This window comes from Hippoglossus stenolepis, chromosome 16 (genome assembly GCF_022539355.2).
Source record: "Hippoglossus stenolepis isolate QCI-W04-F060 chromosome 16, HSTE1.2, whole genome shotgun sequence".
In the NCBI taxonomy this organism is placed as follows: domain Eukaryota; kingdom Metazoa; phylum Chordata; class Actinopteri; order Pleuronectiformes; family Pleuronectidae; genus Hippoglossus; species Hippoglossus stenolepis.
Genome location: NC_061498.1, coordinates 12,319,711 through 12,335,230, shown reverse-complemented (window position 1 = coordinate 12,335,230; position 15,520 = coordinate 12,319,711). Strand labels below are relative to the sequence as shown.

The following is a 15,520-nucleotide window of genomic DNA, read 5'->3' as shown; positions in this document are numbered from 1 at the left end:
TAATTTCTTGTGTCATTTTCATCAGATGAAAACAGGAAGCAGAGAGGAGAGCTCACCGAACCCGGCCCGATCCAGAAGTTCTCCTGCTGCACAAACTTGACATTTTCATACACGCCTTTGTTTCTTAAAACCTACATCAGAAGACATACAAAACAGACAAATCGTTCAAATTAGATGTGAGCGCAGTAATGAGGTGAGAATATTGTGATGGTGTGTTGAATAAGACGTTCATCAGAGCGTTCTGACTCACAGAATCAACCGTCTCATGCTGGGAGAAGCCCACTGGTGCAATACCGTAGATGCATACAGCCAAGATAGTGATGAGCAAATGGACAAAGGTGATCCAGTATGTAAAAAAAGGCCTAAAGAAAAAGAAGGAATGTACTTTAAAAAAATAAACAGAGCAGCAGCACTCATCATTCATCAGTGTCAACTGAGGGAAATGGAGAGAAAAAGTTCATTAGTCAGATAGGTGGTGCTGTACCTATGGTCATCCATGTCCTCTATCTGCCTCTTGACGTAGCTGTCAATTCGCTTGCGGTAGGTGCGGTTCGTGAGCTTCCCCACCATGCCCAGCCCATACGGCCTCTTCTCCCGGGCGAAGAGTTTCTTGACGGGTATGACGATTCGCTGGCCACGCCGCTGTCCGTTAACACTCACCACCTCCTGCCGCAAGGGCACCTTAGCTGGTCCCGGCATTCCTTCTTTGGCTTTACGCCACCCTCGCTCCAGAGGTCTGCGAGGGGTAACAGAGGGGAGAGGGATATGAAGAGAGGTTTGTAAGTGCAATGATGAGGAAATAATATGACATTCCTCTGGTTTTCTGTATCACGTTCAGCCTCATCTGAGACTTTGAAATTGATTTGTATCACTTATAACACCTAAGACATGGCTTTATCCCCAATGAGATCAATAATAATATTTGTTTACTTGATTTGCATTAATTGGATTTTGAAACTGCTTTCAAGTAAGATGGATACTTGTTACTCACCGGACATATTACATTATACACCTATGCATTTGTACATTTTGTTATTCATTTAATGTGTATTTCTTATTATTACCACTTTATAGTTATTTTTACTCTTACACTTTTTATTTCCTCTTTCCTGTCTCACACTTATAACAAAGCAGTTTTCCTGCAGGGATCAATTTAGTTTTTTCTGGTTGTGATTATTATTATTACTGTTTGTTTCACCATAGCTTGTATGACTGACACTGCGGCCACAGTTGCACAGTAACTCACAGCATGAGGTGACTTCTCTCCAGCTCCGTCTTATCGAGGGCGCTGCCTGTCAGCTCCGTCTCGTCCATCAGGCTGTTGGGCTCCTCCTCTTTCACGCCCGCCTCAGACGGTGACTCGAACACCTCGTCTGCGTACGTGGACAACTCCTCCTGCATCAGAACATCCTGTGGAAAGAAAACTGCTGATCAGAGGAAACTCAAAGTCACGATCTCTTGTGGGTTTGTAAAATAAATAAACACGGTTGCCTAGCAAAAACAGCAGAATAAGATTGTTGTTGTTTTTCTGAATTACTCTGGCGAAGAAGGATGTGTCCAGTTCATCTTGAAAGTCCAGCATCTCTTCCTCCATGAAGCTGGCGGGGGTAAAGCTTCGTCTCTGGGCCCGTCTCAGAGTGCTCTCCCGTAACGAGCGCCCCTGAGAAACACACAAACAAACAAATATGCTTCACAGCTGCAATGTTTCTGTCACAAAGTAACACAGCACCAATGAAGACCAATAAAGTACAGGAAGTTTGTTTGTTCATCATGTGCTACCCTTTTTACAAGCATTGTCGTCTTTGTATTTCATTTCTCTCACTCACCTTGACCAATGCAGCTGCAGCCCTGAAGCTCATCTTCGCCACTGACTCCCTCTTACGCCGGCGAGGCAGTCGGTTGAGACCTGAGCGGGAGCTGGTGAAGGAACAGAGGGAGGCAGCTCCGGGGGTGATGGGGGTCTGAGGTACGCTGTAGCCGCCCACCTCCTCCACCATACGGAAGGCTCGCCCTCGAGCCAATGGGTCCACAATCTGAAGACCGAGTGGGACGTAATCAGAAAGAGCAGAATAACAATATACATTTTTTCTGCCTCCACGCCAGCGACAGCCAGTGACCTGAGGCGTTATGTTTTCGGGTTGTCCGTGCTTATCATAATTGTGAACACGATATCTCAAGAGCGCCTCGGGGGAATTTCTTCAAGTTTGGTACAAATGTTTAGTTGGACTCAAGGATGAACTGATCAGATTTTGGTGGCCGAGCTCAAAGGTCAAGGTCACTAGGACCTCACAAAACCCTTTTTTGCCTCGTTAATTGGTTATTTTAAAAATGTCTCAAGAGAATCCTTTTTAAATTTGGTAAATGTAATCACTTTGACTCGCGGATTAACTGATTGAATTTGAATGGTTAAAGGTTAAAGGTCAAGGTCACAGTGGCCTTTCAAAATATGTTTTTGGACTCTTGACCATGATTTCCCAAGTCTGCCTTTAAGGAATTTCTTCCCATTTTGATTCAGTTTTCAATTCTACAAAAAATGTATGTAGACTGAAACTGCAACTGTGAGCGGAGGCATACATTTGAGTAATAGTGTGAATTATAGCATATATTACATTCAAGAATACAATTATTGACTGTTTTCATGACTTTAATATCAAAAATTATTAATGTGAATAACAATATTTCCTCACCTTTTGCATGCCATGCTGTGAGGAGGAGACATAGAGCGGAGGCGGGGTCTCCGTGCTGGTTAAGGAAATGTTGTCCTGGCTGGGCAGATCCATCTCTCGCATCACCTGCGGCTTCAGCTTCCCGTAGCGGAGGCTGCAGTGGCGCAGACTTTTCCTCTGCCATTTCTGAGTGGCATCGCCATCTTTGCTGACTCCGAACCAGTCCGCTGTTCCCCTAATGCCACAAACACTGTCCTTTCAGTTCTGGGTCACAAAACTCAACATAAAACAGGGAAGCAGTGATCACAGACTTTTGGACCCCGGTGTATACTGCTGTATTTCTCACGGACAGAGCTGAAGTCCTATCTGGCACAGTGAAACTTGAAAAAGAGATTGCTGACCCTCTGTATATGGAGGAGTGGATCGGCAAACATGCAAGAGACTGATAAGCCCGCACTCCCCTTGATGTCAGAAAGAGACGTAGATAGTGTATGTAATAAGAGCAGTAAAGGGAATATGCCTGGGCATGTTTTATGTTTGTCTGAACACTGGGAAAGAAGACAGGCAGCAGGTAGGTAGACACAACTTGTAACACACTGAATGCATGGTGCACAGTCACACACTCCCAAAGCCTAAATGCTCAGAGAAAGAGAGGATTACAGTAGTTCTGATGCTGCGAATAAAATCCAACTTATTCACATGTTCCTAATCTTAACTGACATGAGCAGACACCAAATCCAATTAACACAGAGAATGGAGGATTTTTCCAGAGCTTTCTTTTTTTGTGTGTGACCCTCTCCACTCTCTGCTAAACTTGATGAATACAAATGCAATCACATTGCTGGTGGTTGAGGCCTAATAAGTACCAGAGCAAACAACGTTGCTGCACCCTGAGGCTAGGAAGTGGAAGTGGAAACATTCTTCAAAGAAATATTCAAACAAGCGAGCTGTGTTTTTTCTCACTAATCACCAGCTGTGTATTAGGTGAGAATCTATTTCTTACTCGGCTCACTCGTTCTTTCCGTGAATAATTCTCACCGGTACTCTGTTCTTAAAGAATGTGTCAGTGGAAAGTTAACAGCTAATATTCTAGCATAGCGCCAGTGGACACAGCCCTCACTGTACTTATGAGTATGGCTGAAAAATAGATTGTATATAAAGATGGCCAACAGGATTGTTCCCCAAAAGTGAAGCCAAAGCACCTCAATCGCAGCAGTATAGTTTATAAATCCTGCCTCCTCCATGTTAATCGATGGGAAATGGCCCAAACTAAAAGGTCAAAGCACAAATCAAATGATCTTTTCTCAAAGACGGTTTCTGTTATTTTAGGTCAATCAATCTAGTCACAAATCCCAATTTGTCTCATATGGTCTTGACAACGTGCAACATTCTCTGAGGAAAACTACCAAATAAAACATTCTAATGGGGACAAGCGGCAGAAACCTCATTGTTCTCTTTTTCTGGTAAGTTTTGTTTTGTTTTCTGATGCTATAAAAATGGGGTAAACCTTCATGATTGACGGTTGAGACTGATGCACAACCGTTGGTATTTGGGATATTTTGGCGATTTGGTTTTGGATTGAATTGGAGATGCGTTGTCCATGTTTATTTAAAGTCCTTGAGCTGAACATAAAATGAGTGTCAGCTAAAGAGGCCTTGAGACAAGTTCCGTTCCGATGCAACAACTATTTGTGTTTGATGCTGTTTGATGTGAGGTGTAAGGAAATGAGTGACACCCCCACCCTCTGCTGCAAAGGCTGCATCGCTACATGAGGAACTTGTAACAGGGAAATTACAGCTTTTGGTATCAGATCTGCTTATGACTCATGTTTAAAAAAAACACAGCTGCGACAACAATTCTAGTGAATCTAGTGATGTGGGAGAATATACTCACTTGTTCCCTCATTGTAAACAAGTGAGCAAACACCAGACCTTCATCCTGACCCTAACACCTGCGGTCTTGTGAGGGGGGACATCCTGCCGTACCTGAGCAGGGTTCTGGAGAGCGAGTGGTGTTTCCTGGTGCTGCGGCGAGCAGCTCGCTGGCCCTTAATAGGCACCGTGTTAATCCGCTCAAAGTGCACCCTTCTGCTGCTGTGACCAGGCAGAGCAGGGGCCATAGGGAGGCGACGAGGGACAGAGGGAAGAAGGAGGAAAAGAGAAAAGACAACAACAAGGCAGTGAGAAGGAAAGGTGCAGCTGGACAGGGGCTGTAGCATCGAGCAGAGAGAGCAAAGCAGACTGTTGTTTTTTCATCGAGATTAAAACATTAGGAAAGTCGCAACCAGGCAGATGATACTGAGGTTGTTAATCAGAAACAGCCATGCAACTGGTAAAAAGGTAAGGAAAGCAGAAACACTGTAGAGGTGTGGAAAAGTTATGCAATGGGACACAGGGAGCTAATATTCTCCATTTACTACAGCTCATGAATCTTATATAAACTTATAAAACGTAACATTTTATTCCATAAACCAACACACACACACACACTCTTGTCTACCTGATGTAAGCAACAACACTACTTGCAAGCTACACTGCCAACATAACCTTGACGCTTAAGATGCGGAAAGAGTTCATTCTATATCACATCAATATGTCCAATATATTGAATCAATCCAGTGTACTGCCAGCTGCCTGTACCTCTTTATGGTCTGAGTGATGGATGACTGGCGTTGCAAGACAGGCCGCCGGGTGTCGAAGAAGTCGCGGGGCGGGGACTGGAGGTGAGAGGTCTCCACTGGCATGCTGATACTGCGCAGGAACCCCTGCCTCTTCACGGGCTGCACGAGACATGACACAAGGCCAAAAGTGAAAACGCAAGTCAGGACAAAAACGATGTTGAGAGGGGTGATTCGGCAAGAGAAGAGCACCTGAACAAAAGTGGGATGCTCGTCCAGTGACATCTGAGCCGTGGGAATGTCCAGTCTGAGCCACGGAGGTTTCTTCCTCTGCAGGCTGCTGGTGCTCTCCCGCCGTGGTTCAGCCATGTTCTCTGTCCCAGCCCAGGCCTGCCAGCTACAGAGAGAGAGAGAGAGAGAGAGAGAAAATGAGAAAACCATGTTATTGTAATGCGTTTCAAAGAATTACAAATCACATGTCATCTTAGGTAACAGTCGTCAAAACACATGATCAAAATCTAATGCTATTTTTGCAGCTGTAAACATGATGATTACAATGATTTGTGCTGCAGAATTGCTTCACAAGAGGGTGCTAAGGCCCCTGAGTTGAGTCAAGCATGGGCGTTCACATATTTCTGTTCATTAGAAAGTCAAGCAAGAACTCTCTACAGCTGCTGAAAACAGCTCACGGAGCCATTTAAAAAAAGCAATAAATACGCGAGCTGCAGTGTGAGGAAGTTTTCAGTCTTAAAAACATAATCCCTTAATTCTACAGTTAAAATCAAACCTAATCCCTCTCGGTGGTTAAAAGTTGCTCTGCTTCCAGAAGCCATTTACCAGAGTCTAATGACTGCGCATACATTCCCATGACGGGGCCTGAGGACCACAGGAGGTGCACAGTAAACGTCAGCATCACACAGCCTGCCCGCAGCTGCAGCCCTGTTATCACCACCCTTACGTTTTACTGTCCCACCGCCTAACCTCACTTCTCTGGGCCTGCTGGTTCATTTCCTGTCGTTTTCTTCATTCCCATCATTCCCACGAAAATGTGAACTCCTTTACCTTTCAACAGCATATAGCCACTATTCTCCCTTCAAATTATGGTATCTGGTAGTATCTCACACACTTGTTATGGATTTAAATGTTTTTTACTCTACAGACAAGAGCAAATACACAAAATAATTAGAATTTCACTTAGTAGAGCGCATAACCCTAAACCCAACCCCAACCCTCCGGCAAGGCCAAACAATCCCCTAAATTTAAACAAGCCTTATAGCCACATCAAGTTGGCTACACATTGGTGGTAGTTACCAGTGTCCAGTCCCAATTACACCCCCCCCCGAAATATGATTTACACATGCTTCTATGATCTTGTTCTATCAACAAACAATGTTACAATGTTTAAATCTTGGATCTGCACCAAATTGTAATGGGTTCTCTCTTGACCCATATTACATTCTTCCATCAATTTCCGTGGTAATCCGTCGTTTTTACACAGTAGTGCTAAATATCTAACAAAAAGACAAAACCATACCCTCCTTTCGTGGTAGGCTGGCAGCAATAAACAACTTTCTGCAAAGCACAAATGTATAAGTGGGCCGTCTCCTCAGCTGCTTAGCCGTTACAAAAACAAACTAATTAATTGTTTTCTGCCTTTCCTGTCCTTTTCCTGTCTCATTTACTCAAAATGCCTCACAAGATGGCATCGTCACACCGAGTCATTAAGTCACATCCGGGGGTTTTGAGCCCTTGAGCAGCCACAGCGGGTCACGTCCTCACTTCTCTAGTTACAGCTCTTTGAAAAAGAGTGAAAATAAAAGTCCACGTCCAGCGGCCACATCTGCTTTCGGTTGCCATTTTGACACACCACAGGCTTCTGTTTTAGCCCAAGTGATGATGGGAAGCGTTGTCGGTGTATCTCGGCAGGGACAGAAGGAAAACCTCAGAGCTGAGGGGGCAGCAGAGGTCATCACCAATGTGTTAATATTTAAACACGGTCTACGACTTGCTGACAGCTATTTCTCAAATTCACCGGTTCACAGGAGGACACTGGTCGAGTTCCTGCATCAACATTTTTGCCACAATAAAGTTGTCAAGAATGGTAGAAGAAGAAAAACTAGCACTGGTGGAGAAAGTACTCACACATTTTACATAAGTGACAGTACAAATAAATAGACAGAAATGTACTTAAGTATAAGTACACATTAACTTTTCAACTTGAGTAAAATACGTATTCAAAGTAAAAGTACTTGCCAAGTGTATCCTATTCCCTAATGCAACGGTCTACTCCTTCATTATGGCTGAGTATCGGTGATGGTCTCTTCTGAATCCATTTGCTGTTATTGAAGGGGGCGGGGTCTAATGTTACCTGCCCACTCTGATTGGATCAGGGGTCCAACTCGCTGTAAAAGTAACTTAAATCTACTTAAGTAAAGTACAGATACATGAAATTAACTTCAGTAACTAAGTAAATGTACTTTGTAATATCCCATCACAAAAAAACAGATGGGTTGTACAACAGTCTGCATTGTAGTTGTTATTACAGTCTGTTCACTGTCAGTCTGGGCAGTTTCTATTAAGCTTTTATATTGAATGTTGTCTGACCTCCAGTGACATTGTCTGGACTCTGATACCAGATTAGCGGAGCAGACTGGACTCCCGCCAGTAAAGTGACACTTTGAAGTCCTGCATCAGTTTGACCCAAATATTCAGTGTCCGCATGACTTCACTCGTGATTGAAATTTCATTATTCATCAAAACAAACAAAAAATGGACTTCATCTCTCTCGCAGACTCACGTTTGAGAAATGCAAATGTGACACCAGCAACTCAGCTTGTGCACCACTTGCTGCTGCAACAACAGCCGGCTCTCTCTCTTTCTCTTTGCCCCAGGCTGGACCACCCGACATTTAATTACTTTTGCCATTAGTCCAATCAGTAAGGCTCCTGATACAGGCCAGATCTGGGAAAGTAGGGGGGGCAGATGGCACAAGACTGGATCTGAACTGAAAAGAGGACAGGACAGCTAGAGTACCTGCTTTTCCTCCATGATTAACAGTGTTTGATTGCTTCGGCCCTGGTTGCTCCTATTCGCCTGTCGCTGCAGCTCTGCCTCCAGAGAACGCGGCAGCGATGGGTGGAAGCACACTAAACAACTCCCATTGTTCCTGCGCCGAGCGTCTCCCTGGGCATTCGGCTTTTTTTTTTCTACTGTCTCCCACTCATCTCGTCCGTACTTACACGTGATTGCTTTTTACAGGCGATTAAAGCCCCACAGCTCCTCTATTTGCTCTCTACTTGATTGTCATATTAAACCCACACAAACTATTTAAAAAAAACATTCAAAGCGATGTAAATAAAGTGAGACAGTGGCTGAAATATCTGACTTTCAATTAAAGCGAGACCACAGCCATTACTGAACATCTGTATCCCACACACTGTAGACTCGTAAAAGTTAAAACGACAGCCGAGGCCAAGGCTTTGAAAGTCTGTCTCCCTCACTCTCTCTCTCGTCCTCCTCCTCCTCCAAAGACAACATGGCAGCTGAGCTGGCACATGCCGGCGACTCGAGTCTCAGGAGGAGTTTTGCTGGAGCAGTTGGCGTTGTCGCTGCAGCCACGACTGCCATCGACTCATTTCTCACTGCGAGCATGAAATGTCATCTCTCCAATGAGTGATAACCAGACATCCATGCACCAGAGAAGCTGGTCCCTGTCTGAGCAAGACGCGGCTTCACAGGCCGGACAACCTTCTGAGGCAGATATCCTTAGGGGAAGGTGAGCTGATTGAATTCTGTGTTTGCCATCGATCCAGGCTGGAGGATTAGTCCTCCCATGACACAGCATCTGTATCTGTTCATGGTCAAGTTTGACACTAAAAGAAAATCTGTCTAAAAGCAACAGCTTCATGAGACAGGACTATACTATTAAAACTATTCCACCCGACCGGCTGCTTAGCTAATGCACCATAATATCTTATCTCTTTCTCAAGGTGATTGTGCATTTTCCACGTCGCATGGCAGCGATGCGAAGCGTGCAATAGTTTCCCACACTGTTAACATTCCCGGCTCCAATTTGAGGCTGACATTCTTCAGACAGCCACGATGTAATCTAGTTTCTTCAAAAACATTTGTTTTGACTTGGAGATTCACATCCCGAAGAGAAAAAAAAAAAAAACCACACCCATAACTTTGCACTGCGCCTCGCGAGAGATTGGCTTCCTGCTGTCGCTTGGTCCTTGTGAGAAACTAACACTTCCTACTCAATCACGATACCCATGACAATCCTGCATGTGCATGAATTGTTTTTTCATTCTGAGGACTGACATTGCCCCTCCTCTCCATTTCTCCTCTCCATTAGGCAGTGGAGGAGAGACAGACAGGCGGACAACACACAGAGGACGAGCTGGTCCAGCAGGCCATAATTACCGGGGTTGACAAGCATAACCCGGACTCTCTGTGTCCGGAGGGCTGCGCTCTATTGTATTACGTTCTACATACAAACTCCAGCCCAATGAAGTTCTCTGTGCCATCATTGATACAATCACTTGGTAAATGGTCTCCAGTCATGCAGAGAAAGGCACTGGCTTATGACAACAGAGGCCCAGCTCTCCCAGGTGAGGCTTAAAGTCAAAAAGAAGACAGACTCAGTGAATGGTTTTCTTAGTACCACCTTTGACATGCTGCTGAAAAAGCATAGTGGGGGTGGAGGCTTTGTTTTGTGCAGCATAACTAGTTTTCTGAGTTCCGCTTCAAATATGCAGAGGGTTGCAAGAGAGCACTGGCCTCCTGTTTGTCATTCATCATAAATTAAACAGTGATCTGGAGCTCTTTTATCCTGAAGCTGTCGGCATCAGATGGCTGCAGTTACCGTTTTTACAATCTCCAACTCCTATTCACTGCTGTACACGAAAATTAAGTGCTCATTCCTGTGCCATTTAATCTGTTATAAAATATTTGTTATTATCAGACATTTCTGAGATAGTCCTGTGAAATATTCCTGCATTCTCCAAATCTGCTCTATCCAGGGCCAGTTTGAATCTCAGTGAATGCCTTACCCACATTCCTCAAGATCCCAGGCTGAAACAGAACCACACTGAAATGGCAGAGCAGGAAACCGCATGAAGTCTAACCATTATGGACATGAGCCTGGCGAGTTTCCGGGAACTGTGTGTACTCTGCTGGTGTACACTACTCTACCGGAGCTGCAGCCGCGCCGAGGGTGGCTGACAGAGCTGTGTCATTGAGGTTGACAGAGCCTTAGGTGGTCGGCCAAGTAGGGCCCCCGCTTGCCACGGCAGGAATACAGGCAGGGTGGACAGCGGAGAAGAGGACTCGCTGCTTCACATCCATGATGGGTGACCTCATTAAATCTGGCTATAGTGAGAAGTCCGGATACCTAATTCTTGAGAGCTGCAGCGCTTCCTGGCCGCAGGCCTTCGTTCCTCCTTTCCCTCTTTCATCCTCCTTCCTGCATGTTGCTGTCGCGTCTACTACAGGTCAACTCTTTCACCCCTTCCGCTCAAATGATTCCTATTTATTAGCGAGATTTTAAATATCGATTGATGTCATTATAGTTCACTGCAAATCTAATCTGGTACCAGGTTGACTAACAGATTACTGTTTTCCTGAAAACCTGGTGGCACAAACTGGTTATGTTTTGTTTTCCCCATGCCTACACAGTTAGTCATTCACTATAAATGCTCCTACTATCCATTGTTTTCTTTAGTCTCACTCCTTGCTGTAGGCGAGGCCTGACACAGGAAACAATGGAGGGAAACAATGCTATTCAGGCAGTTACTCTCCTAATCTAACGTATATTCTGCTCTCCTCTATTAATAGAATTGCAAACCAAATCAGAAATGCTCTCTAATGAAATGCTGCGCACAGCAGACACACTCAGTGTTGCAATAGAGAAATCAACTTCGATACAGTGGAGTTCCCATAAATGGGATTTCGTAATGATGAGCAGAAACTCATGACCATGCAGTCACTTTAGTGAAAGGGTGGAGGCCTTTGTGAAACAATATGAAGAAGCAACAGATCTCGCATTTCACCTCATTATATGATCCAAACATAAACCATTTGTCCTGAGCAACACTGTGGGCGTGTGTGTCCTGTGGTCCCTACAGGCATCTGAGGCCCATCTGCGAATTAAATGCAAAAATATGCGTTTGATCTTAATATAGCACATTGTGCCTCAGACCAGGATGAATAAAGAAGCTGGTGTAACTGCAAAGATACTGATACTTGCATTTGAGCGAGGAGAAGAGAAACACAGAGGAGAAACAGGCGACTAAAAATAAATGTGTTATATTGCAGCGCAGACATTAATACAAGGTGACTTCACCGGTTGTGGATGATATACACGAGGAGGGAATTAGGGCATTTGTATGATGTGTGTCTTCTTTTCAGGCAACAATGAAAACAGCGTGACTGACACATGGCTTCTTTTGCACACATTGCTCCCCTACACACATTGACATTGAGATGCAACAGTGCAGGCGTAAAGCCTCTCAGCTCTCTCCATCTCCCTTTCCACACGTCTTACAGGGTAGAAAATACGCTGTGAAATACAGCCGCAGGCCGCAGACTGGACTGCAACTTAGCACCAGTAAAGCTGCCGTCATCGAAATGACCCTACCCATGCATGTGACAGGGTGTCATGCCATACCAACCCTTACGACATTAAAAAACACATACACAGAGAGACATCAGAAATACCCGCTGCAGCTGACCCTGAGATCGAGTGTCCCAGCTCGCTCCGGGGACGGCATGAGGGGTGGGGCTGCTGTGAGTGGCAAGGTGGGAGATTGAGACTAGGCGTGGATGGTGGGCCCAGCCAAGAAGGGTGGAGCAGCGTGTTATCACAGTGGTCCAGGTCTTTAGCTCAGGCTGTCAGGATTTTTACAAACAAGAATCAACGCTTTAGTCTCAGGGGTTTTAGTACCGAGTGACAGATTCGTACCAGGTTGATTGCCAGACTGCCTCACTGTCACAACAGTGTTTACTAAATGAAAGGATTGAGTGCCAGATACATGAATAGCTCATGAAAGTATAAATGGCCCTCTAACAGCAGGCTATGTGCGTGTGGTGTATTTTTAGAGCTCAATTGCAGATGATCGTCTGCATGAAACCGTATACAAACACAAAAACTGTCCTGCTCCACCTCTCAAGGGCTGTGTGCATCAAAGAAGTTTCATAAAACTGCTTTCATTAATATCCGTGCAAGAGGCAATATCTGTATCCGCCATCGAGCTGCATGTACCCTTTCCTCTACAGAGCCTTATATATTTCCAGGCGACTCCAGGTCCTAGAAAATTGCATTTGGTTATTTTATCAGGATGAGACCCAGACTTTCATCGTGCAGCAATATCCTGCACAGGAAATCAATATGAAGGAGAGATGAGATGTGTTAACAGTACACAGACACCAGCAGATATAATTACTTTAACATCAGCGTGTTTACAAACAGAATATCAGCACTGCTTCTGCACAAAGTTTCCTTCCCTTTCTGAAACACAGGTGAAACATTATTACATGCGTAGCTAATTCAGCACTTGAATTATTTAGTCATTCTGCAAAGGTGAATTATTTACTACACACTTCCTACTGGAGCGTCTGTGCGCATGGCTGAGGCCCACGAGCCAAAGCAGGCTGTGTTCTCAGCATTATTAGCGGGGGGCTGTTTCTGCTCACGACGGCTGACAGCAAAGGCCTGTCTTCACATCAGTGGAAAAATAAACCTCTCTAAGTAAATTTGTATCATATCACAGCCCGGAGTTGTGTTTGTGCCTCTAATCTCGAGGAAGCAGCTGAGAGTAAAAACTCCCCCGACGCGGGCTATATATACCTCACACTCCGAGACAACTAGATAAGGTTTTATACATAACAAGAGGTCTGTGTGTATACTCTGCAGCCACTTCAGTTGGATTGGGTAACACCCTGCTGAATCAGCTCACCCACGACCACTTTGGGATGTTGTTAAGTTGTTTGTTTTAGGGACTCCAGCTGCCAGACCTGAAACCTAGTTGTTTGCTCTAGTCGCTTCTCATCAGCTTCTCCTGCTGTACCCTACAGCGAATCTCACCGTGACGGAGAAATCCAGCAGCAGCTCCTGAAACCCACTGTCCAACACATCCACACTGAAAGAGCACGTGCATGATGAAAAAACGCTGCGGGCCTTGTTAGAGCTGCGTGCTGAGGGCAATTACTGAAATTCAACGAGATACTGTGATACTCCACAGGCCCTGTCCCATAATCTCGGAGGCTGGGAGACGACTGTGGCAGATGTTAAAGATCTACAGGGACTAAATAAAAACAGAGCTGTCGCAACACATCTGGCTTTGCAGACAATCCAAATGTCAAATATGCTGTATAATATCATAGTATAATCTGCTGTTAGGGTTGAGAGAGGCAGGTGGATTAAGCCAAGAAACTGTCCACACGTTACAAATGAAATAAATGTATTCAATTCATAGTGTCTGTCACATCATTTGTACATTTACAGAGGATGACATAGTGTCTCATAAATCTTGGAGCCTTTTCCAAGGGATGGTAACAGTTGTTTCTCCATAGTAAATTTCTTAATTAGTCAAGGGTTGTCAAAACACATCAAAATTGTGTACAATGATGCCTCACATTATTCGCCATAATTAGAAGATCAATGATATTAGTGTCAGACTTTCTTTCACCTTTCTTTGACCGGCCGGGCTTTTACGCAAGGTCTTACAATTTATGGCTTAATAAGAGCCTCTGCTTTAGACAGCAAGGGGAAGTGAGCCGTCGTCCTTGCGGAGCCCCGTCCAACTGAATGTGTCCTGAGACTCGAAACAAGCACTGTATTGTCTACGGGAGGTTTGACATTCTCTCGTTAAGTAAGAGGAGAATCTCACATACAGCGTGTCCTAACAACATGTGATCCCCATCGAAATAGTTTCCACCATGATATCAGCCTGAATCAAGACGACAAAAGGCTGCATTGTATGGCCTGATGTCGACTGGGCTGAACAAGAGCAGGCTGAAGATTTCATTCCTCCATCAATGGAAATGGTGCACTGAGCAAATTCTCTGCTCGGATAATGGAGTTAACTCCATTATGTTTTTGCAGAGACCTCACATTGCAGGTTAATGGTTGAAAACTATAACTGAGCACCAGAGGCTGTCAGGTTGGATCTAATCAATCAACAGGATTAAAAATACTTCACAAAAGGAGCGCCATGGGCTCTGTCATGTCACATCCTCTGTGTGGAGACGACCACCAGCGTAGAGTGAGGTCAGATTACAGCTTATTTTACTGTGGTGCGCTTGAAGGAAGGAAGTGCGGAGCAGAGGAAGGGGAGACGTGCAAACGAAGGCAGGAAACACACCGCAGACCGAGCGCATTCTGCGTGTCCGGTCCACACGACCACGGAAACAACAGACTCTTGCTCACATGCACAGGAACACATCCACGCGGCACATGTAAATACACACATCCCATCTCTGGCCATGATAAAGCACACGTCACCGTATGAACAAAAAAAATGTTTGGCTGAGGCCCTTCGCCCACTCCAGCCCTGCAGACAGAGAACGACACCTCAGGGTACTGTGACATTGAAGCTGACACATCTTGTGAAGGCAACAGATGAAGTGAGGCTTGTCGCTGTGGGACAATGGGAATTAGCCAAATTAGCCTGGCTTTAAGCAGAGTGGAGAATGGAGGCTGTCTAGCCTTTCGTGACAGAGCTTTTCAAAGTCAACCCTTAAATTGCAGCTTAAATTGCTTTCTAGAGGCGATAATAAATGAATCATGAAACTGAAATCATATTAAATAATACCATACTATAAAATGTAGCTTCTCAAGCCATGAAGTAATCCATGAGTGGTTTAGAGGCGAACAAAAGGCCTCATTTAAAGAGCTTTTATGAAACGCACTAAGTCCACCTGTGGTCAAATTCAAACCCACATAATGAGTTCTAAATACAGAGAGTATTAACTTTAGTATTTAAATGCAACATGGATAAAAACACAATAAACAAGAACTTTCTTTCCTCACATTGGTCCAGGTGGAGTGAGTGAGTTGGAAAACCCCTCTTCTTCTATTACTGCCCTGAAGCTGTCGGCCTTTCAGGTCCACAATTACTTTCTAAAAGCAGAGTAAAGCGAACCTGTCACAACAAAGAAGGGTTTATATGAGGAGATAATGTCACCTTGAACGTTGTAGACTTACTTTGCCATTCCGTGAAATACATGTGTTAAG

At 44.6% G+C, this 15,520-nt stretch overlaps 1 protein-coding gene across 4 annotated transcripts in view; it reads right to left on the bottom strand.

Moving 5' to 3' along the window:
• The window catches only part of rhbdf1a (rhomboid 5 homolog 1a (Drosophila)), a 29,901-nt gene that overhangs the window by 5,460 nt on the left and 8,921 nt on the right, over positions 1-15,520 (bottom strand). The window contains exons 2-11 of one of the 4 annotated variants that reach the window (XM_035180129.2): positions 5,536-5,680; positions 5,306-5,445; positions 4,652-4,759; positions 2,688-2,901; positions 1,827-2,033; positions 1,538-1,660; positions 1,247-1,410; positions 485-736; positions 251-362; positions 57-131 (exon numbers count right to left, since the gene is read on the bottom strand). In XM_035180129.2, the coding sequence (XP_035036020.1) occupies positions 57-131; positions 251-362; positions 485-736; positions 1,247-1,410; positions 1,538-1,660; positions 1,827-2,033; positions 2,688-2,901; positions 4,652-4,759; positions 5,306-5,445; positions 5,536-5,652 (1,512 nt within the window). In that variant the 5' untranslated portion in view covers positions 5,653-5,680. Of the gene's footprint in view, positions 1-56; positions 132-250; positions 363-484; positions 737-1,246; positions 1,411-1,537; positions 1,661-1,826; positions 2,034-2,687; positions 2,902-4,559; positions 4,760-5,305; positions 5,446-5,535; positions 5,681-15,520 lie in introns of those variants that run through there. The other 3 variants (XM_035180130.2, XM_035180131.2, XM_035180132.2) reach the window with 3 other exon arrangements.